A 22,409-nucleotide genomic window follows, 5' to 3' on the forward strand; every position below is an offset into this window, starting at 1 on the left:
TTAAGTAGTTTTTTGGGGTATCTGTACTTTACTATTTATATTTTTGACAACTTTTACTTTTACTTCACTACATTCCTAAAGAAAATGATGTACTTTTTACTCCATACATTTTCCCTGACACCCAAAAGTGTTCGTTACATGTTGAATGCTTAGCAGGACAGGAATATGGTCTAATTCCCACCCTTATCAAAAGACTATCCCTGGTCATCACTACTGCCTCTGATCTGGCGGACTCACTAAACACATGCTTCGTTTGTAAATGATGTCTGAGTGTTGGAGTGTGCCCCTGGCTATCTGTAAATAACTAGAAAATGTGTCTGTCTGCTTTGCTTAATATAAGGAATTTGAAATTATTCATACTTGTACTTTTACTTTTGATACTTAAGTATATTTAAAACCAAAAACTTTTAGACTTTCACTCAAGTAGTATTTTTCTGGGTGATTTTCACTTTTACTCAAGTTATTTCTATTAAGGTATCTTTACTTTCACTCAAGTATGACAATTGGTTACTTTTTCTACCACTGCTTATTTACAATAAAAGTGACAAAAAAATGACACAATACATTATTTACAATTAATTTCTACTGGACACAAAATAATCTGAAACACAACCAAAACAAACAGCAAATGCAAACCCTTCAAATGTGTAGAGTCACAAGCTTCATGTAGACGTTGTGTGCTATGAATATGGGACCAAAGTGAATTTGTCCCAATACTTTTGCCACAATAAAATGGGGGGACTATGTACAAAAAGTGCCGTTATTTCTAAACGGTTAACCCGACATGGATCGAAATACCCTCAAATACAAGCTGACAGTCTGCACAACAAAACATGTGTCACTATCCCAATATTTTTGGAGCTCACTGGACTTATCTACCATTGGTTATAGCACTTCACAATGTTGTGGCCCATTATCACCCCAAATGTGTTGCGTTGTTATCAGAAGTCTTATGTCATGATCGTGTAGGCCATGAGAGATGTTGGTGGATGAAAGTTGAAACACAGGGATGCACTTCCAGAGGGAGGATAATGCAATGAATTTGGTCCAAAAGTTGAACTTTCAATATTGTTGCCACATTATCACTATCACTGTTATTCGGGAAGTGAGTCCTGTGCCTGTGACTTTCTTTCAAATCCCTCCCTTGAAATGGAAAGTCCATTGGCTATCAGCCAGTCTGCGGTTAACAGATGACACCACTCGAATCCTCAAGAACACGACGCAGATTCCAATAGTACTAATCACTTATCTAGCTTCTCGTTTACGTTTAAATATATGGGTCTTTGAGTGAATTAATGGCTATTCATGAACATAATAAACATAATTACTTAAGAAAAGGGGATATTGTGAAGTCTATTGAGGGAGGTGTTCTGAATGATAAATAACATGCTGCTCTATCAACAGGAAATCAACTGGATACATTATACTGGTGAAGTAGTAGCTACTGTTTACTGAAAAGATGAGAGGATAGGCTGGCAAAATCGTCTTATAATTCAGAATTGTACACACACACGTATGAATATCCGCCAGGGCATATATTTGATTAGTTAGGCTGTCTTGTACAACTCTGCAGCTAAAAGCTGAATGACAGTATACAGACAAAAGAAAGAAAAAGAAACATGAGATAAAAGTTTAAGAAAAAATGACAATATGGAGAAGAAAGTCTCTAGGCTTGTTGTATAACTGACAAGCACGATAGAATACTGAGTCCAAACAAATATGTGTGTAAATGTGTTATAAACAATGTAGCAAGGAAATGTACAGAAAGAGATTCAAACAGACCAGGAGGAAACAGCCATCATATTCAGGTGGACATCAGTCACAAATTATACAGCACTTTGACAATAATTTTTGACAGGTATGTACTAAAAGGCAGTAGAATGTTGTCTTTTTGGTCCAAAACAGGTTACTGCATTGCTTTGCATTCCAGGTCAATTGAACTCCTGCTGGTGACTGGACGGCTGCCGCTGGCCTACATAATGGTCATTTGGATTAACTGGAACACGGGGAGAAAAATTTGACATCAGTATCATCTTCCACAAAAAAAAGCTTCTCAGTGGTGATTACTTATTCATATTCTGTTCTTCTTTAGGTAGAGATATACATAGTCACTGTGGCTAAAGACAAAGCTTCAAAGCTTGATAACTCTGCCAGAGCAAACTCACCTGACTGAAGGAGAAACTGGCTACCTCACAGTCTGTTGCAGCATCACAGGGTGAAATGAGTCGGGATTTAAAGCGAGCTGGAGCAGGAGAACAAAAAAGATATACAAATCTCACTGGATTCTATTTGTTTATAGATCATTGCAACACTGATCACAATAATAATACATTGTATTCATAAAGCACTTGTTCTCAAGGCACTATGCAACATTGTATATTGTAAAACATTGTAACATATACAGTGGGGAGAACAAGTATTTGATACACTGCCGATTTTGCAGGTTTTCCTACTTACAAAGCATGTAGAGGTCTGTAATTTTTATCATAGTTACACTTCAACTGTGAGAGACGGGATCTAAAACAAAAATCCAAAAAATCATATTATATGATTTTTAAGTAATGAATTTACATTTTACTGTATGACATAAGTATTTGATACATCAGAAAAGCAGAACTTAATATTTCGTACAGAAACCTTTGTTTGCAATTACAGAGATAATACGTTTCCTGTAGTTCATGACCAGGTTTGCACACACTGCAGCAGGGATTTTGGCCCACTCCTCCATACAGACCTTCTCCAGATCCTTCAGGTTTCGGGGCTGTCGCTGGGCAATACGGACTTTCAGCTCCCTCCAAAGATTTTCTATTGGTTTCAGGTCTGGAGACTGGCTAGGCCACTCCAGGACCTTGAGATGCTTCTTACGGAGCCACTCCTTAGTTTCCCTGGCTGTGTGTTTCAGGTCGTTTTCATGCTGGAAGACCCAGCCACGACCCATCTTCAATGCTCTTACTGAGGGAAGGAGGTTGTTGGCCAAGATCTCACGATACATGGCCCCATCCATCCTCCCCTCAATATGGTGCAGTCGTCCTGTCCCCTTTGCAGAAAAGTATCCCCAAAGAATTATGTTTCCACCTCCATGCTTCACAGTTGGGATGGTGTTCATGGGGTTGTACTCATCCTTCTTCTTCCTCCAAACATGGTGAGTGGAGTTTAGACCAAAAAGTTATATTTTTGTCTCATCAGACCACATGACCTTCTCCTGTTCCTCCTCTGGATCATCCAGATTGTCATTGGCAAACTTGACCTTGCGTGCGCTGCAGGATTTTAATCCATGACGGCGTAGTGTGTTACTAATGGTTTTCTTTGAGACTGTGGTCCCAGCTCTCTTCAGATCATTGACCAGGTCCTGCCGTGTAGTTCTGGGCTGATCCCTCACCTTCCTCATGATCATTGATGCCACACGAGGTGAGATCTTGCATGGAGCCCCAGACCGAGGGTGAACTTCATCTTGAACTTCTTCCATTTTCTAATAATTGCACCAACAGTTGTTGCGTTCTCACCAAGCTGCTTGCCTATTGTCCTGTAGCCCATCCCAGCCTTGTGCAGGTCTACAATTTAACCCTGATGACCTTACACAGCTCGCTGGTCTTGGCCATTGTGAAGAGGTTGGAGTCTGTTTGATTGAGTGTGTGGACAGGTGTCTTTTATACAGGTAAAGAGTTCAAACAGTTGCAGTTAATACAGGTAATGAGTGGAGAACAGGAGGGCTTCTTAAAGAAAGAGAGCCTGAATTCTTACTGGTTGGTAGGTGATCAAATATCATGCAATAAAATGCTAATTAATTACTTAAAAATCATACAATGTGATTTTCTGGATTCATTTTTTAGATTCCGTCTCTCACAGTTGACGTGTACCTAAGATAAAAAAATTACAGACCTCTACATGCTTTGTAAGTAGGAAAACCTGCAAAATCAGCAGTGTATCAAATACTTGTTCTCCCCACTGTACATTGTAAACATTGTAAAACAACACATTTTATTGCACCTATTTGTTGTACAGTATGTGTACAGTATATATATATATATATATATATATATATATATATATATATATATATATATATATATATATATATATATATATAGATGTAGTAGATTGATTGGAAAGTCAGGAATTTGTTATATAGTGAGTAAAGAGTTACCCTTCAGGATCTTGAGCCTTGTGAGAATGGCCATAAAGTCATCGTATTTGATCCCTCCACCAGAGCTGTACCGGTGCCATAGTGTTTTGAACGTTTCATCGTTCAAACTAAGATCTATATGACAGAGGATTTTTATCATTTACTTTTTAAAATCTGCAAATATACTCTACCGAGAGTTCAGTTTCACTATCAGGTCAGGATGTTCACAATCAAAACCAAATCATTGTGTGGCAAATTAAGAGAAAATCAACAAAACATACAGTGGCGAGAAAAAGTATGTGAACCCTTTGGAATTACCTGGATTTCTGCATAAATTGGTCATCAAATTTGATCTGATCTTCATCTAAGTCACAACAATAGACAAATATAGTGATCTTAAACTAATAACACACAAATTATTGGATTTGTCTTGTCTATATTGAATACATCATTTAAACATTCACGGTGTAGGTTGGAAAAAGTATGTGAACCCCGAGGCTATTGTCAGGAGTCAGGAGTCAGCTAACCTGGAGTCCAATCAATGAGACAAGATTGGAGATGTTGGTTAGAGCTGCCTTGCAGCTATTCACAAGAAGCATTGCCTGATAGGAACCATGCCATGAACAAAAGAGATCTTGGAAGACCTAAGATTAAGAATTGTTGATTTGCATTAAGCTGGAATGGGCTACAAAAGTATTTCTAAAAGCCTTGATAATCATCGGTCCACAGTAAGACAAATTGTCTATAAATTGAGAAATTTCAGCACTGTTGCTACTCTCCCTAGGAGTGGCCGTCCTGCAAAGATGACTGCAAGAGAACAGCGCAGAATGCTCAATGAGGTTAAGAAGAATCCTAGAGTGTCAGCTAAAGATGTACAGAAATCTCTGGAACATGCTAGCATCTCTGTTGTCGAGTCTATGATATGTAAAACACTCAACAAGAATGGTGTTCATGGGAGGACACCAGGGAAGAAGCCACTGCTGTCCAAAAAAACATTGCTGCACGTCTGAAGTTTGCAAAAGTGCACAGGGATGTCCCACAGCGCTACTGGCAAAATATTCTGTGGACAGATGTAACTATAATTGAGTTGTTTGGAAGGAACACACAACACTGGAGAGAAAAAGGAACAGCACACCAACATCAAAACCTCATCACAACTGTAAAGTATGGTGGAGGGAGCATCATGGTTTGGGGCTGCTTTGCTGCCTTAGGGCCTGGACAACTTGCTATCATCAACGGAAAAATGAATTCCCAAGTTTATCAAGACATTTTACAGGAGAATGTTAAGCTATCTGTCTGCCAATTAAAGCTCAACAGAAGTTGGGTGATGCAACAGGTCAACAACCCAAAACACAGAAGTAAATCAACAACAGAAGGGCTTCAACAGAAGAACATACACCTTCTGGAGTGGCCCAGTCAGTCCTGACCTCAACCCCATTGAGATGCTGTGGCATGACCTTGAGAGCAGTTCACACCAGACATCCCAAGAATATTGCTGAACTGAAACAGTTTTGTAAAGAGGAATGATTCAAAAATCTTCCTGACTGTTGTGCAGGTCTTATCTGCAACTACAGAAAACGTTTGGTTGAGGTTATTGCTGCCAAACGAGGGTCAACCAGTTATTAAATCCAAGGGTTCACATACTTTTCCCACCCTGCACTGTGAATGTTTATACGGTGTGTTCAATAAAGACATGAAAACGTATAATTGTTTGTGTGTTATTAGTTTAAGCAGACTGTGTTTGTCTATTGTTGTGACCTAGACGAAGATCAGATACAATTTGACGACCAATTTATGCAGCAATCCAGGTATTTCCAAAGGGTTCACATACTTTTTCTTGCCACTGTAAATACATCCTTTGATCGTAACTGTGATACATGACTAACCACGGACATCAAGGGCATTCTTCATCTGGTATTCTGTGACGAACCCTGGGTTCTGCCACTCATAGGACTCTATGTACTCTCTCTTGGTAACAGACACATAGTGCTTTAGGTTGTGGAATTCTTTCACATCCAGTTTGCCTGATTTGTCTTTCTGAAAGGAGCTGGTTAAGGAGAAAGGATTGATGGCTGGTACAGTATTGAAACCATTGTCAACCAGGGAGCCTACTGGGGCCTCAGTTTATCTACAATATAGCTCAGAAAAGAAGTAAATAAATACAAGAATTGGCAGGAAACACAAAAAAAAATGGTTTCGGGGGAAGAAATATTAATTAATAAACTCATATAAAAGTGAGCTAAAAACAGAAACAGGTGAAGGATACATCTTCTAGAACCAACAATATGTGGGCAGTTTGAAGACTTAGAGCTACAATTGAAGTAGACAAGAACATATATGTATAAATTAAATACACACATACGTCAAATATAATGCTTTAAATGCAAGAAACCACAACTAACATTGGTCCCGAACAGAGTGACCGAGTTCTTTCAGCTTGACCAGGAGTTCCTCAGCCGTGAGTTGCTGTGGAGACCAAAACACACAAGCATTTGATAGGATGATGGTAATATTCTCCAATTTCCACTTGCCACCTATCCACCTACTCCCACTTCACTTCATACATTCCTCATGAAACACATTCTAGGTGTCATTCACTTGCTACATATAAATATTCACTCTTCAGTTGTCGGAGAAAAATATTTTAAACACACCTCGGGATTACTGTCCCCCTGTGAAAAGAAGTAGACAATATTTTAGAGTAAATTGTTTTGTACACATCTCAAACAAAGGTGACGATATCGCAAGCATGTGCCCTGTTGGGTATGTAGCAAAATAATGAAAGCCAAATCATTGTTGCAGCCACTACTGGCCCATGTACTTATTGCAAGGTATTACTGAATTAAACAACTTGGAAAACTACTGATTTATTAAAAGTGGTGACTTAATAAGGGTTAAAAAATGACTAGAGTATCGGTACCTACTTTCACGCATGACTCCTCTGGAAAGGATTCACAGCTCAGATCATCAGGCCAGGACATCCCAAACTTATTCAACACACTGTCACACCCCAGTTTGGCTCTCTCACAAAGGGATCTGCAAGGGCGCTGCATCTCCCCTTCCACACACTGGGGAGCGTAGACAGAACACAGAAAGAAGCGAATATCCACAGAACAAGTCAATTTCAAAACATACTCCATTTGAGCCATCTTAACGGCCGCCTCCGCCTGTTTTTTGTGTCCCAGCAGATTTGGCATGGCCGTCAGGTTGTAGGAGATGCCCTGGCACAGTGGCATGGTGATTGGCTGGCAGGGGCCCTCAGGGGACGGAGCACTGGTCACCCCACACTGAAGAGGAAACAACCAAATATCTCATATTCACCAATCAGCAATAATTATTATTGAAGGATGTTTACCTTTACTTCACCAGGAAAAACTGATTGAGGGTTCCTTTCCCTCCTTTCCTCGCCAAGCATTTTGATATTGACAATTTATGTTTAAAGGGGCACTTTACCCTTTTTAAACATCTCATTTATCATCTGGTGTGCATCATGTGACTTTGACCAACTATGAGCAGGCAAAGGAAACTGAAACTAATTTTCCTAACCTTTGCCTGCCCTGATCATAGTTGTTTAAATAACGCTGCAGTGTAGTGGTGTGCTGGTTGGAGCCTGGTATTGAATCTGTAAGTTGATACACTATGTATACAAAAGTATGTGGACACCCCTTCAAATTAGTGGATTTAGCTATTTCAGATACACCAATTGCTGACAATAAAATTGAGCACACAGCCATGCCATCTCCATAGACAAACATTGGTAGTAGAATGGCCTTACTGAAGAGCTCAGTGACCTTCATAGGCTGTCCTTTGACAGCTCTTTGGTCTTGGTCATAGTGGAGTTTGGAGTGTGACAGTTTGAGGTTGTGGACCGGTGTCTTTTATACTGATAACAAGTTCAAACAGGCACCATTAATACAGGTAACGAGTGGAGGACAGAGGAGCCTCTTAAAGAAGTTGTTACAGGTCTGTGAGAGCCAGAAATCTTGTTTGTTTGTAGGTGACCAAATACTTATTTTCCACCATAATTTGCAAATATATTCATTAAAAATCCTACAATGTGATTTTCAGGATTTTTTTTTCTCATTTTGTCTGTCATAGTTGAAGTGTACCTATGATGAAAATTACAGGCATCTCTCATCTTTTTAAGTGGGAGAACTTGCACAATTGGTGACTGACTAAATACTTTTTTGCCCCACTGTATATATATATATATTTTAATCTAGACAATTCTGTGCTTCCAACTTTATGGCAACAACATGACAATGCCCCTGTGCAAAAGGCGATACATAAAGTCCATACATAAATGTTTTGTCGAGATTAGTGTGGAAGAACTTGACTGGCCTGCACAGAGCCCTGACCTAAACTCCATTGAACACCTTTGGGATGAATTGGAACGTCGACTGCGAGCAAGGCCTAATCGCCCAACGTCAGTGCCCGACCTCACTAATGCTCTTGTGGCTGAATGGAAGCAAGTCCCTGTAACAATGTTCCAACATCTACTTACATGTTCACAAGATTCCGTTGCGAAGGTGTCACACTCCAACTGACTGGGCCACTGAAAACCAAACCTGTTCATTAGCATCTCACAGTCCTTTCTGGCTAGCTCACACAGAGCTCTGTAGGGTGGGCGGGCTTTCCCTGAAACACACTCTGGAGTGTAGACGGAGCACAAGAAAGTCCGAAAGTGAGGAGAACACTGCACCTTTACCAGAGGGTAAAACTGATACAATTCTAAACCAGCGACCTCCTGTGTGGAGTGGTTTAATAGGTTGGGCATTACAGTGTCCTTGTAGGGCAGGTCCTTGCAGAAAGGGAGGATGATTGGCTCACAGGTTCCTGCAGGGTTTGGTGCAGGGATACTCTCTTGGCCCTAAAAGCAATGAACATCATTTTGTCATATGCAATATGCATTATGGCGAGGAATGACACAACATCTGGGAAGGTTTTCAGTTATAGAACCAGAATTATATTTCAAAAATCCACTTCCTGCTACTCTATGCAGAACAGCCTACAGGCATACAGCAGACCTGAATCAGATATGTCCCTACAATGACAAGGTGAACACCTCCTAAGGCTACTTACGTTGGCACAGGATTGTTTGGGGTACGCCTCACATCTGATCTTCTCTGGCCAGTTTAGACCCCTCTCTCTTAGAACAGGCTCACATTCATTCTTCACCCTCTCACAGAGCCAACTGCAGGGTGGAATCTTGTCATCCAACACACACTCAGGTGAAACAACGCCACATAGGAAAACTGTGACCTCTGGAGAGCAGCCAGTCTTCACGATCCGACGAAGCAGCCTCAGGTCGTAGTCCCTGCTTTGGTGGGTTGGATTGATGGTCGTGTTGTAACCAACATCTTGACAAAAGTCCACGGTCACTGGACGGCAGGACTGCTTGCTGTGTGCAGTCTGCACAAAGAGCAACAATCTGAAGACCAACAGGACCCAAGTCTCCATGACCCTGTGCTGTAATAACAACTGCAGTAGTAGCTAACCTCAAAGTTTCCTAAATGCTGATCAAATGAATCCAAAATGGTTTGGAGAGCCGACCTAAGATGTATTTCTGGAGTGCACTGCTTTGCTGTAGAATATTCAAGTGGGTGTATTTTCACTGTTTTGAGTCCAGACCTTGATTTATGTGAAACTCCACATCAGGAAGTGATTATGATTGTGTCTCCTAGGACATTGAGGGCCTGCTTTTGGGGGGTTTTGCAATATCTGGAGAAGAACTTGAATCAAGGAATCGAAACCACAAAAACACACAAACAGTAACAAATGGATCACTTGCAATGTACTATTAACATAAGGCCAGCAATCATTATGTGCATTACACTGTGAGAACTGTGTTTGTGTTATGGATTCCTGTGAAAGTGGAGTTAATCACTTCATGCAGCTCACCCTACCCAACCCCCAATCTGCGCCTCAAATCTCAGTGACCAGGCCACTGATAGGTTGCTAAGGGGCTTGACAACTGCCAGTCCTCATTATTTTGCAATCTGCTTTAAAAACTATATCTCTCTTTTCCTGTTCTCTTTCATGAGTTACAGACATTTGTTTTGAATCATCTCTTGTTTTGTTGCTTTTTTAAAATTGTTTAAAAAATATAATATCTTTATTCCATATTTCATATTGTTGATTACATGTTGCTAGTTGTTTCGGACCAAAACGAGGTGATTAATAAACTTACAATACATTACATCACATGTACAGTTCATAGTACAAAACGATGATGATTAATGATTAAAAGGAATTGAAATCCTCCATCCAGCCTATTTCATTTTCCAATTCATATAAATTATATTTTTTCAAATGTAGCTGTATTCAGATTAAGATATAAACTGAACAAAAGTATAAATGCAACATGTAAAGTGTTCATCCCATGTTTCATGAGCTGAAATAAAATATCCCTGAAATGTTCCATAACACAAAAAGCTTTTCTCTCAAATGTTGTGCACAAATGTGTTTAAATCCCTGTTAGTGAGCATTTCTCCTTTGCCAAGATAATCCATCCACCTGACAAGTGTGGCATATCAAGAAGCTGATTAAACGACATGATCATTGCACAGGTGCACCTTGTGCTTGGGACAATAAAAGGCCACTGTGCAGTTTTGTCACACAAAACAATACATCAGATGTCTCAAGTTGAGGGAGCGTGCAATTGACATGCTGACTGCAGGAATGTCCACCAAAGCGGTTGCCAGAGAATTGGATGCTCATTTCTCTACCATAAGCTGCCTCCAATGTCTTCTTAGAGAATTTGGCAGTACATCCAACGTGGCTCACAACCGCAGACCACGTGTATGCGTTTTGTGGGTGAGCGTTTTGCTGATGTCAACTTTGTGAACAGAGTGCAGTGGGGTTATGGTATGGGCAGGTATAAGCAATGGACAACGAACACAATTGCATTTTATCAATGGCAATTTGAATGCACAGAGAAACCGTGATGAGATTCTAAGGTCAATTGTCGTGCCATTCATCCACCACCATCACCTCCTGTTTCAGCATAATGCACTACCACCATGTCGCAAGGATTTGTACACAAGCTAAATGCCTTCTTTGCCAGCGTTGAGGATAACACAGTGCCACCGACGTGGTCCGCTCCCAAGAACTGTGGGCTCTCGTTCTCCGTGGCCGATTTGAGTAAGATATTTAAGCGTGTTGACCCTCGCAAGGCTACTGGCTCAGACTGTAACCTTTGCCACTTCTCAGAGCATGCGCAGACCAGATGGCTGGAGTCGTTAGGACATATTCAATCTCTCCCTATCCCAGTCTGCTGTCTCCACTTGCGTCAAGATGTTCACCATAGTTCCTGTACTCAAGAAAGCGAAGGTAACTGAACTAAATGACTATCGCCCCGTAGCACTCACTTCTGTCATTATGAAGTGCTTTGAGAGGCTAGTTAAGGATCATATCACCTCCATCTTACCTGACAACCTAGACCCACTGTAATTTGCATATTGCCCCAATAGGTCCACAGATGATGCAATTGCCATTGCCCTACACACTGCCCTATCCCATCTGGATGAGGAATACCTATGCACGAATGCTGTTCATGGACTTCAGGAGACAACAGAGAGAGCATTCCCCTATTCACATCGACGGGACGGCAGTGGAGAAGACAGTGTGGGGAAGAAGGCGCAACAGCGCCTCTTCGACCTCAGGAGGCTGAAGACATTTGGCTTGGCCCCTAAGACCCTCACAAACTTTTATAGATGTACAATTGAGAGCATCCTGTCGGATTGTATCACCGCCTTGTACGACAACTCCACTGCTGCAACCACAGGGCTCTCCAGAGGATGGTACGGTCTGCCCAGTAGCGATTTTAGCATATAAATCTTGGTGGGGCAAAAAATATATAAATAAATGTATCCATGCCAGCAAAGGCACTACACAACACAACACTAAACAATACATTAATTGTACTATAACGGTGACAAACGGTGCCCACAAACAGTTGGGACCTACATAAAGCTGTCCCAAAAGCAGTCCCAACACCTTACCACTGCTACACCTGGCTATCAGCGGAGCCTTGTCTGGTAGCGAATCAGTTAATTCAGCCTCATTTACTGGCTTTTAAAAAAACATAGCTGATATGGCTGACCTGTTAAAAATTGTGGTTTCGACTGACAATTGAGAAGTATAGACTATGACATAAGGGAAGGACAATCCGTAATTTCAATTGAGACATTAATGAGCGAGCTAGGATGGATGTTGTCAATATAACTATTTCTTTAGCACTTTTGAAATGTACAGTGATAGAATTCAGAACATGGGCTGTTCTTACCGTATTCTCCCTGTACACCAAGTCAAAACCGTAGGATAAATAACGGTGCCATATAAGCAGACAATGAAAGCTCTTACAATATTTGATGATTACATTTCTATTACAGGCTATATGTACACCACCAAGTCAGAACAGTAGGGAAAAGAGGGGAAAGGGGACCAAATTATTAGCGCGAGGCACATGGGCTACTAACAGCTTACTATACAACATAGACAACATTCACAACATTAGTATTACTTTCTTAGCTACAGTATGCATATCTCCCTGGCATATTACATCATTTATGCAGCAGCATACAATACATTTTTGGACTCATCTTGTTGTGCTCACTTCCTTCCAAACCATTCAATGTTGAATTTGCAATTTACATCTTACATTTACATTTAAGTCATTTAGCAGACGCTCTTATCCAGAGCGACTTACAAATTGGTGCATTCACCTTATGACATCCAGTGGAACAACCACTTTACAATAGTGCATCTAAATATTTTAAGGGGGGTGGGAAGGATTACTTTATCCTATCCTAGGTATTCCTTAAAGAGATGGGGTTTCAGGTATCTCCGGAAGGTGGAGATTGACTCCGCTGTCCTGGCGTCGTGAGGGAGTTTGTTCCACCATTGGGGAGCCAGAGCAGCGAACAGTTTTGACTGAGCTGAGCGGGAACTGTACTTCCTCAGTGGTAGGGAGGCGAGCAGGCCAGAGGTGGATGAACGCAGTGCCCTTGTTTGGGTGTAGGGCCTGATCAGAGCCTGGAGGTACTGAGGTGCCGTTCCCCTCACAGCTCCGTAGGCAAGCACCATGGTCTTGTAGCGGATGCGAGCTTCAACTGGAAGCCAGTGGAGAGAGCGGAGGAGCGGGGTGACGTGAGAGAACTTGGGAAGGTTGAACACTAGACGGGCTGCGGCGTTCTGGATGAGTTGAAGGGGTTTAATGGCACAGGCAGGGAGCCCAGCCAACAGCGAGTTGCAGTAATCCAGACGGGAGATGACAAGTGCCTGGATTAGGACCAGCGCCGCTTCCTGTGTGAGGCAGGGTCGTACTCTGCGGATGTTGTAGAGCATGAACCTACAGGAACGGGCCACCGCCTTGATGTTAGTTGAGAACGACAGGGTGTTGTCCAGGATCACGCCAAGGTTCTTAGCGCTCTGGGAGGAGGACACAATGGAGTTGTCAACCGTGATGGCGAGATCATGGAACGGGCAGTCCTTCCCCGGGAGGAAGAGCAGCTCCGTCTTGCCGAAGTTCAGCTTGAGGTGGTGATCCGTCATCCACACTGATATGTCTGCCAGACATGCAGAGATGCGATTCGCCACCTGGTCATCAGAAGGGGGAAAGATCTTGTTGTGTAATGTTTATATCCAATGGCCGATAAGCACCGATTAGTTTCATCTATAATTTCTCTTCATTATTTCTCTTCATATGACAAGGATTGAAAAGGATTTGCTAGTAGATTGTCGACTTGATTCATGATGATGACTTCTAGCTAAGATTTTGAAAGTATGATTTTGACATGATCAGTCCAATCAAAGCTACTATACATATAACGAGATTTGACGTCATTTTATCTGTGGCCAATGACCTTGAGCCTTCTTGGATGGGCAATTCTAATGTATCTCTATGTCAATACCCAAAGGGCTAGAATTTTCGAGGTCTCCCCTTAGACTATGCGGTGACATAGTTTCCTCATAAGTGACAGAACACTGAGCCAATCACGGCGCAAAGCTCCATATTTTCTGCTGGCTTGCAGAAAGCCTGAGCTGGGCTAAAACACCTGTATTTTGGAGCTGCCTTACTCAAGAAAACAAAAAACAGACCGTGTTTGTATGCGGCTTTATTAACTCAAAGATTTATATATATTTTTAATTGTTTGCAAACTGATATGTGACACATATTAATTCCAAAATAACATTTAAAACAGGCAAGCCCCAAAAAATCTAAATGACTGGTCGCCGCTGGGTATGTCCAACGCATCACCGGGGACACTGCCTGCCCTGCAGGACACCGACAGCACGATGTAACAGGAAGACCAAAAAGATCATCAAGGATATCAACCACTCGAGCCACTACCTGTTCACTCCGTTATCATCCAGAAGGCGAGGTCAGTACAGGTGCATCAAAGCTGGGACCAAGAGACTGAAAAACAGCTTCTACAGTATCACACTGTTAAATAGCAATGACTACCGGCTACCACCCGGTTACTCAACCCTGCACCTTAAGAGGCTGCTGCCCTATGTACTACATAGACATGGAATCACTGGTCACTTTAAATTGAACACTAGTCACTTTAATGTTTACATACTGTTTAACTAATTTCATATACTGTATTCTACTGTATTTTTGTCAATGCCACTCCGACATTGCTCATCCTAATATTTATATATTTCTTAATTCCATTCTTTTACTTTTTAGATTTGTGTGTATTGTTGTGTATTGTTAGATATAACTGCACTGTTGGAGCTAGTAACACAAGCATTTCGCTACACCCGCAATAACGTCTGCTAAATATGTGTATGTGACCAACAAAATTTGTTTTGATCAGCCTTGGAAGCTGAAAATGTCTATTTTTTTCAATTGTCTGCATACTCACCAGACATGTCTCCCATTGAACGTGTTTGGGATGTTCTGGATCTACGTGTACAACAGTGTGTTCCAGTTTCCGACGATGTCCAGGAACTTCGCACAGCCATCCAAGAAGAGCGGGACAACATTCCACAGGACACAATCAACAGACTGATCAACTGTATGTGAAGGAGATGTGTTGCGCTGCACAACAGAAACTGACAGGTTCTGGGCCCTGCCCTACCTATTTTTGAAGGTATCTGTGACCAACAGATGCATATCTGTATTCCCAGTCATGTGAAATCCATAGATTAGGGTCTAATGATTTCCTTACATGAACTATAACTCAGTAAAACCTTTTAAATTGTTGCATGTTGCGTTTATATTTTTGTTCCGTGTAATTTAAATATTTCCGTGTAGGCCTATCTAAATACTTACATTTGTGGTCCTGTGTAGCTCAGTTGGTAGAGCATGGCGCTTGTAACGCCAGGGTAGTGGGTTCGATCCCCGGGACCACCCATACGTAGAATGTATGCACGCATGACTGTAAGTCGCTTTGGATAAAAGCATCTGCTAAATGGCTTATATTATTTGATTTTTAAATCCTGTTATTCTGGACTTCATAATGTCTGACAAGTCAATGTCAGTTTCATAAAATTCAGTTCACATATTTCAAACTTCAATTCATTTATCATATCTTTGTTTTCTAGACATTTCACAGTAAGGGCCATCGTTGGGAGGTAGTGATGGAGGAGAAGAGGGGCACGGTATTCACTGGGTCGGTGTATTCGCTGCACTTTCATTGGTGTCGTCTTCATCTCTCTCATGTTCCCTTTTGGCCTCACGCTCACTGCTGTCACTTTCTTCTTCACCGTCGCTCGGGGTGGAGTTGGAAGACTGGTGGGTGACGTCTACTTCAGCGCTCGGGTGGACGACCTTACTAGTTCCATTTCTTTCTTCTTATGCAGTCTCAACTCTCTCCCGTGCTCACTCTCTGTTACAGCTCCTGGAGAACACACAGTGCCACAGCACGAGTTGCTGATGGTCTAGGGTGCTGGGTCTAATGCTCACTTTCTCTTTATCCCGTTTCGTCAAGCCTTGGATTAGAGGCTGGACCTCTTCTTACCATGCCCGCGTAGGACACTGGACATTGGAAGGTGTGACCTTTCACCTCCACATAGGCTGTACATCGCTTCTTCAGTAAAGTCTTTTGCTTTGCGGCCCAGTCCAGCGCATAATGTTTTATGACCATCTCTGACCTGATGGTCCAGACTGACAGATGTAGCAGCGATGGGTCTGACCTTGATAACTGACTCTCCCAATGTGGGGACCCATTGCGGTTGAGTGAAGGATCTGTACTGGAAATCTGTTGATTTTCCACAATTGTACTTTGTACCTTCTGACTCCATACCAGATCCCAAACTTGTCTAGTTGCTTGTAGACAGGTATAATTTCGCAGGTTTAGGAAAAGCTCTACATCTTGGTCCGCAATTTCTCCTGTAAAGAACTCAACAAAAATGGTCTTTACATCTAGCTCAATAGGGGACCCAGTCTTTCCACTTTGGATGTGAGGAGTGGGCAGACTGGACCTCCAGGAAACGGCAGAGTGGAAGTTCTGCCTGCTCAAGTCATAGCCTCCTCAGTCTCTCTCCAAGTGGACAAGAGTGATGGTCAGAAGTGAGTGATGACATTTTAGAAACCATAAAATCACTCGTAAGTCAAATCAATTATTTTCTGGATTCATACCTTGTTCTATTACTCTTATTTCCCCATGGAGATGCATGTGGACCTACAGTGTGAAATGCTGATAATGCTCACTCGATTTAATTGAACTGTCACCAAGACCTAATAGGAAAACAGCAGATCAGAGGTGTATTCCACATATATGGTTGTGTTTATTACTATCTTTCACATACAGACAAAATTACTCCCAGCTATATTTAGGGATATCTTGATTATCATGATGAATAGTAAAGACTTTCAACAGTGACATAACATAGAGAACATGCAGTGGTGACACGGGTTTATAGGCACACCTAGTGGTTAAAGTTGGCAAATATTCCAGTTTCCTAAGGTAATGTTACAATTTTATAGCAACTACCTATTTCAAAACTTCCTATTTCAAAACTTCCTATTTAGTCATGTTTGTATAAAAGCAATCAAAAAAAGCAAGTGATTTGTGAGTATCAAAAATACATGTCAGAATTAATTTTACACATGCTAAATTGTAAATATTATGGGAGTTAAGAGGTAGTCCCTCAGATTTTTTTCTGCTCTGTCTCTTCATGTGCTCATCGTGCACTGGATGAACTGAGAGAGAGAGAGAAAGAGAGTGATTATAATACTTTACATTTAAGAAGGGGCCATTTACAGTAAGTGCTTACAACAAGGAAGAGGATCTGAAAAAAAATGTAAGAGATTTGAAAGACTTACATCATCGTATGGAAATGTGGCCATTCCCTGTCCAGCTTGGTCCCGCTTTCGGAACAAATCTGTAGCAAACATACAGAGAAACTATTACCAAACAACCACATATACAATAGTCATACTGATAATGGACAAGTGATCGAAACAGTCCACTCACCAGTCAGGGTTCTGAGTTTCACACAACAAGCTACGTAGTCATCAAAGGTGATCTTCCCCTGAGAACTGAATCTCTTGATGATGCAGTTCATGGCTTGTGGGCTCAGTGGGCTCAGCCTGTAGCCTGTAACACACAAACAAACAACAAACATGTCAAATGAACATATCATCACTTATTGTGTATACACATATAAACGAATACACCCTTAATGCTTGTACGTACCCATGGAAGTGACTGCCTGGTGCATCTCCTGGGGGTCCACGGTCCCACTCTGGTCACGGTCAATGGACATGAAGTGCTGCTTCCAGCCATTGAGCACGGTCCACAGCTCCTTGAACTCGTTGAAGCCCATAGTACATGACATGTCTCTCTGAGGGGTCGCTTCAGTCAAGGAACAGGAACAGCAGTGACCTCAACCTTACCTCAAACATGAATATAAACGGCTAAAGGTTTTCTGAATAATTTCAATATTTAGATTATGTTGTCCTGATATATCTAGTTGTTTTTTTCCCATTCAAGAAAAATCCATGGAACACAGTCATACAATGTGAGAGGACTTTCTGCAAACTCTGAATGCACAAAAAACTGTCACTTACGCATATTCCATCTCATATTATTGTCCTGGTAGCTAGTAGGGACCATAGTATTTTAAAAACCTGTGTGTCTGTACTGACTGGTTAGTCAAGGATACATCCAGCATGTTGATCATCAGTCTGCAGGTCTCCAGGTTAAAAGCTGTCAGAGATAAAGATAACAGTTAATCAAACCACACTCAGCTCTCCATACAGTGTAAAGAATAGAATAAAACAAAATACTGCATTGAAAAATGGCTGGGAGTTTGCGGTTCCCGTCGGTCTTGTACATGGTGTCACTCTTACGTTTGTAGCCACCAGAGAAGTTAGCCTGTGTGAGGCATTGCTGGAGCTCTTCCGCTGATATGTGCCCATCCTTCCAATGTCAAAAGATGGAGGGAAAAAATACTTATTGAGACCGAAACAATGCTATACATTTTTAGATGACAGTAAGCTGTTTTGATTGTGTTGAGACTAGCAGATAGCTCAATATGTCAATCTGTAAGTCTTATTACCTGGCCTGCAACAGCAGCAAAATATCCATAGAGAGGGTCTTGCTGCTGACCAGGGTATCCTCCAAAGCCAGGGCCACCAGGGGGGTGGCCACCAGCAGGGGCACCTCCATACTGCGAGACAGACAGACAGACAATGATTTATAGACAAACAGACAGAAAATGATTTAGAGAGAGAGAGAAACAGTAAACATCATACGGTTACTATGAAACAGTTAGTGACAACATAGGTCAAGTGCCATGAAAGTAACCAAAATCGAACATCCCAATGACTCACTCTGAACCTCCTAACCAATAGTCAAAAGACAGACAATTATGTCTCAAATCAGTGCAAGATGCTGAGAATTATTTCATATGGATTATTTATTCCAATCAGCAAGAGTGCCAAACTGCACTTCGGCCAACAACACCAGGACAGTGAGTCCCAGCTATTATGTGAACCTGACCACTCCCAGGGTTGGGTGAACTGAGTTCATTCAAAACCAGTACTTCTATAGACCTATACTCTACTGAACTTTTTATACAACGTATATAGGCCCTATAATCAATCATAGTAGAGCTAACATTTGCACTTCATGTTATCTTTTGATCAGCTCAGATTGTTACATTGTAAGAGTGTCTCTGTTGTATCCAACAAGCCTCTTCACTCCGGGAACAACAGGCCTCCCTGGAGGCTAAAGCGCATAAAGCATAAAATATCTGCTACGGCTTGCCAATGGTAGATATACGTTGGCAGGCAGGCCTACAAATTGTATTAGATACAACAAATACTCTACTGTATTCGGAAAACACTGTGCAATATACGCTTGTTATATTATGTAGGATATTATGTCGATTTGCAATTCTACTTCCGGAAAACTAAACGGTCCTGCCGATACCCATTTATTTTCATATTTGTGTAGAAGACACTTGTCTGTAAGATCTTACCCCTCCTGGGTATCCGCCTGCGGGAGCACCGTATCCAGGATAACTCATTTCTATGAATGAAAATAATAAGACTGTGATACCAACTGGCAATAAAGTATCCACTTCCCTGACTTGCCCTTCTTGACACACAAGGGGAGTGTCGGATGTCCTTCTTTACAATAAGCAATGGGAGGGATGAATTTGAGTTCTAGGCTGTTGTCTTTTGGAACCTTTATTTGGAGTAAAAGAGTGGATGTAGTTGAACAGAAGTCAAAGTATAAACTTTTACCGGAGTATGTTTTGCTAAAATGAAATGAACACTCGAGGAAGTAAATGGTATATTCCAGGCACATTCCAGTATTTTATGTTTCATTCACGCCCATCACCTCAACGCACCAGTCCCTGATTGGTCTTGCATTAACATGTGACCAGCTGCCTGCCAATCATGTAACAATAATACTTGTCAACGAAGATAAATGCAACGCTGACTAATAAAGTAATACTATAGATAGTAGTTGTGCTTATAGTAATAGATTTGCATATAGATTTTTCAAAAAAAAATAAACAAGTGAATATGATGCCAAATTGTGAGTTGTCTCAATTGTTACTGTGTCTTACTATTGTGCTAAACATTATTTTCACCAGGCCAGCCATTGCATTGGGTATTGTATTTTTTGTATATATTATGTGTGAGTGTGCATGTTCCTAATGCTACTGCACAGCATTAACTGTCCCACAGGCTAATAATGTTGTATTGTATTTGTGTTGTATTGTAATACAGTAAGACCACCAAGAGTCATCATTACATCATTACACAAGATCAGAAACACTCTCGTCTCAGAACCATTAGGGTGCGCTTCCTTTCTGGACAGGAAACGCTGAATCGTGCCTCCATTGAAAAGCTATTTTGAGGCTGACAGGATCAGAGGGCACTGCTGCGGAGCCCATGCAGCGCCAGTCCATGGACAAATCTGTCTCATCTCTAGAATATAGACCTGCCTTTATCGACTAGGGAATCAAACATGCAACGCTATTCTTCTTTGCCTTGGTATACAGTAGAAGCCCTGACTGAGATGTATGGACAGAACCCTAACTGGTTGTGGTCGAACGGGGAGCCTCTACGCCACCAAGGGCACCTGGGCAGACTTGGCTCAGCAACCCCGAGGCAATGGGAGGATGAGGAAGAAGGAAAAGAGGAAGAACATGCCATTTGGACCAGGGATCATCCAGCAATCTGTTGCTATACTACAAGTAAGAGTGAGGTGTATGAGGTAACTGTGAGAGAATATTGCAGGCTCATTGCAAAATAGTACAGGGGACTCTTTCATTGCTTGTCTGTTTCAACCCTGTTTTTCCTGTTTTAGGTTTGTTTTCAAGTGGCATGCCTTGTTGTCTTGGGGTAAACAGGGTTTATGCTGGTTTGTATCAATTAACATTATGTTTTCCCAATGGTGCTATTCTGGTTTTGCTTACATACCACTCCCTCAGTGCTTGCCAGTGTGGGCAGATGACTTGTGACTAAGAGCCTTGCCCAAACTCAGCAGGCCCATTTGCAGGCCAAAGAGACAGCAGGACCAAACACGTGATACGACAGACTGCAACAGAACAGCATTCAACCTTCCATCATCCCTTCACCACACCTCACTGTTATTGCTCCTCCATCTCATCCCTTCCCCTCCTCTCTCAGCCTTCTATCTCCTCTCCTTGCATCTCTTTATCCACATTTCAGTCTTCATCTCCCCTATTCCCATTTTTTTGTATGCTCATTAAAGTGCCATCCAACAAAAAGACATAATGCCATTTGCTTGGTTTCTCCATTCACATGAATCCCTTTAGACATCAGTGGTATCAACAGAATAGCTTTTTGTCAAATGTTTTTAGGTTCTCTCCTCTGTCCCCTGTGTCTTCAGATGGCCATGGCCTCACCCAAAGTGTGTTCAGAACCACTGGGGCTGGGCTGGTACCGAAGGTCCCTTTGGCCCTGTCCACACAGACCTAGTTAGCATCCAAAGCCAGAGTGACACAGGGCTAGATGCCCCTGAAATGTGGATGGATGTCCCCCCACACCAGCCTTCCTTGAGTGGGGCTGATGGAGAAGAATCATCCCAGCGTTGTTTAAACAGTCAATGGGGGAGCCACAGGACAGAGGGCCATGGCTGTGCTTGTGTGCATGGACCAAGTGAACCAGGAAGATGTTGCCACAGTTGTGCTGGTTCCCCTCTCTTCAATTTCAGAAGTAAGTGTATGTGTCTGTTTATGTGAAAGAGGGTAATTCTCTATGGTGATCCAGTATGGTTGCTATGTAGTATTCTTCTCTAATCAAATACTTCTGTTTCCCAGTGAGGAAGACAATAATGGTAGGAGTCGAGGTGGAAATAGTGGAGGAAGTAGCCTATGAGGACACAGAGACACTTGAAGTAATGTAAGTAGTTAAATGATTCAAGGTCATGGTTTATTTACATATTGCTGAAGCACATAAACAAAGTAAGGCTATGCAGTAGATAATGTTTGTATGTCTTTGTTTTTAGATCAGGAGTCTATCCAAAGTATTTGATGGAAAAACCATATTGCTGCACGATGACCAGCTTTTCCTCACCTAAACCTGCATTCCTTCAAAAGTTGTTTGCAAGGGAACGTTCTGTGTTTTTAAATGTCAGCCTTGTCGTTTGAATGTATTTTAAACGTATTTAAATGTAGTTTAAATATTACAATTGATTTTAAATACCATTTAAAGGCCTTTTATATGTCAGTGTTATGTAAGTGATGTTACTTTAATTTTAAAAAACATTTACCCAATAAAATAAGAAAACCTTTGCTTGTTGTCTTGATTTCAACTTCTAATGAAGATACAGTGTATGTAACTTCC

The 22,409-nt window shown here is 41.6% G+C and overlaps 2 protein-coding genes and 1 long non-coding RNA gene across 3 annotated transcripts; 1 reads left to right on the plus strand and 2 right to left on the minus strand.

The window, feature by feature from the left end:
• Positions 1-1,516: 1,516 nt before the first annotated feature.
• On the minus strand, positions 1,517-9,740 carry LOC123996591 (atrial natriuretic peptide-converting enzyme-like). Its single transcript, XM_046300072.1, has 10 exons — positions 9,206-9,740; positions 8,628-8,993; positions 7,048-7,410; positions 6,778-6,795; positions 6,526-6,589; positions 6,390-6,433; positions 6,010-6,160; positions 4,145-4,258; positions 2,166-2,242; positions 1,517-1,996 (listed from the first exon to the last, which is right to left on the minus strand). Exons 1-10 carry the CDS (start codon positions 9,581-9,583, stop codon positions 1,973-1,975), a joined length of 1,599 nt encoding a protein of 532 aa, XP_046156028.1. The 5' UTR covers positions 9,584-9,740; the 3' UTR covers positions 1,517-1,972.
• Positions 9,741-16,840: 7,100 nt separating this feature from the next.
• sri (sorcin) lies at positions 16,841-19,876 on the minus strand. Its single transcript, XM_046300057.1, has 8 exons — positions 19,565-19,876; positions 18,641-18,751; positions 18,432-18,501; positions 18,245-18,288; positions 17,776-17,923; positions 17,554-17,676; positions 17,403-17,461; positions 16,841-17,279 (listed from the first exon to the last, which is right to left on the minus strand). Exons 1-8 carry the CDS (start codon positions 19,610-19,612, stop codon positions 17,253-17,255), a joined length of 630 nt encoding a protein of 209 aa, XP_046156013.1. The 5' UTR covers positions 19,613-19,876; the 3' UTR covers positions 16,841-17,252.
• A 534-nt stretch (positions 19,877-20,410) lies between these two features.
• Positions 20,411-22,357, plus strand: LOC123998254. Its single transcript, XR_006832243.1, has 4 exons — positions 20,411-20,794; positions 21,454-21,779; positions 21,884-21,965; positions 22,072-22,357. It is a non-coding gene; the product is annotated as an uncharacterized LOC123998254 (long non-coding RNA).
• Positions 22,358-22,409: the final 52 nt, after the last annotated feature.

The sequence above is a fragment of the Oncorhynchus gorbuscha genome, linkage group LG15, assembly GCF_021184085.1.
Source record: "Oncorhynchus gorbuscha isolate QuinsamMale2020 ecotype Even-year linkage group LG15, OgorEven_v1.0, whole genome shotgun sequence".
Classification (NCBI taxonomy): domain Eukaryota; kingdom Metazoa; phylum Chordata; class Actinopteri; order Salmoniformes; family Salmonidae; genus Oncorhynchus; species Oncorhynchus gorbuscha.

Excerpts from the sequence above, each read along its gene's own strand:
- sri (XM_046300057.1), bottom strand. The coding sequence starts at position 19,612 with ATGAGTTATCCTGGATACGGTGCTCCCGCAGGCGGATACCCAGGAGGG. Across the intron at positions 17,924-18,244 it reads TGATGATCAACATGCTGGAT|AGAGACATGTCATGTACTAT; the intron begins GTATCCTTGACT and ends GCGACCCCTCAG. Across the intron at positions 17,462-17,553 it reads GAAACTCAGAACCCTGACTG|ATTTGTTCCGAAAGCGGGAC; the intron begins GTGAGTGGACTG and ends TGTTTGCTACAG.
- LOC123996591 (XM_046300072.1), bottom strand. The coding sequence starts at position 9,583 with ATGGAGACTTGGGTCCTGTTGGTCTTCAGATTGTTGCTCTTTGTGCAG. Across the intron at positions 7,411-8,627 it reads CAACGGAATCTTGTGAACAT|TGTGGGGTGACCAGTGCTCC; the intron begins GTAAGTAGATGT and ends TTTCCTCTTCAG. Across the intron at positions 1,997-2,165 it reads CCAGTTTCTCCTTCAGTCAG|TTAATCCAAATGACCATTAT; the intron begins GTGAGTTTGCTC and ends CCCGTGTTCCAG.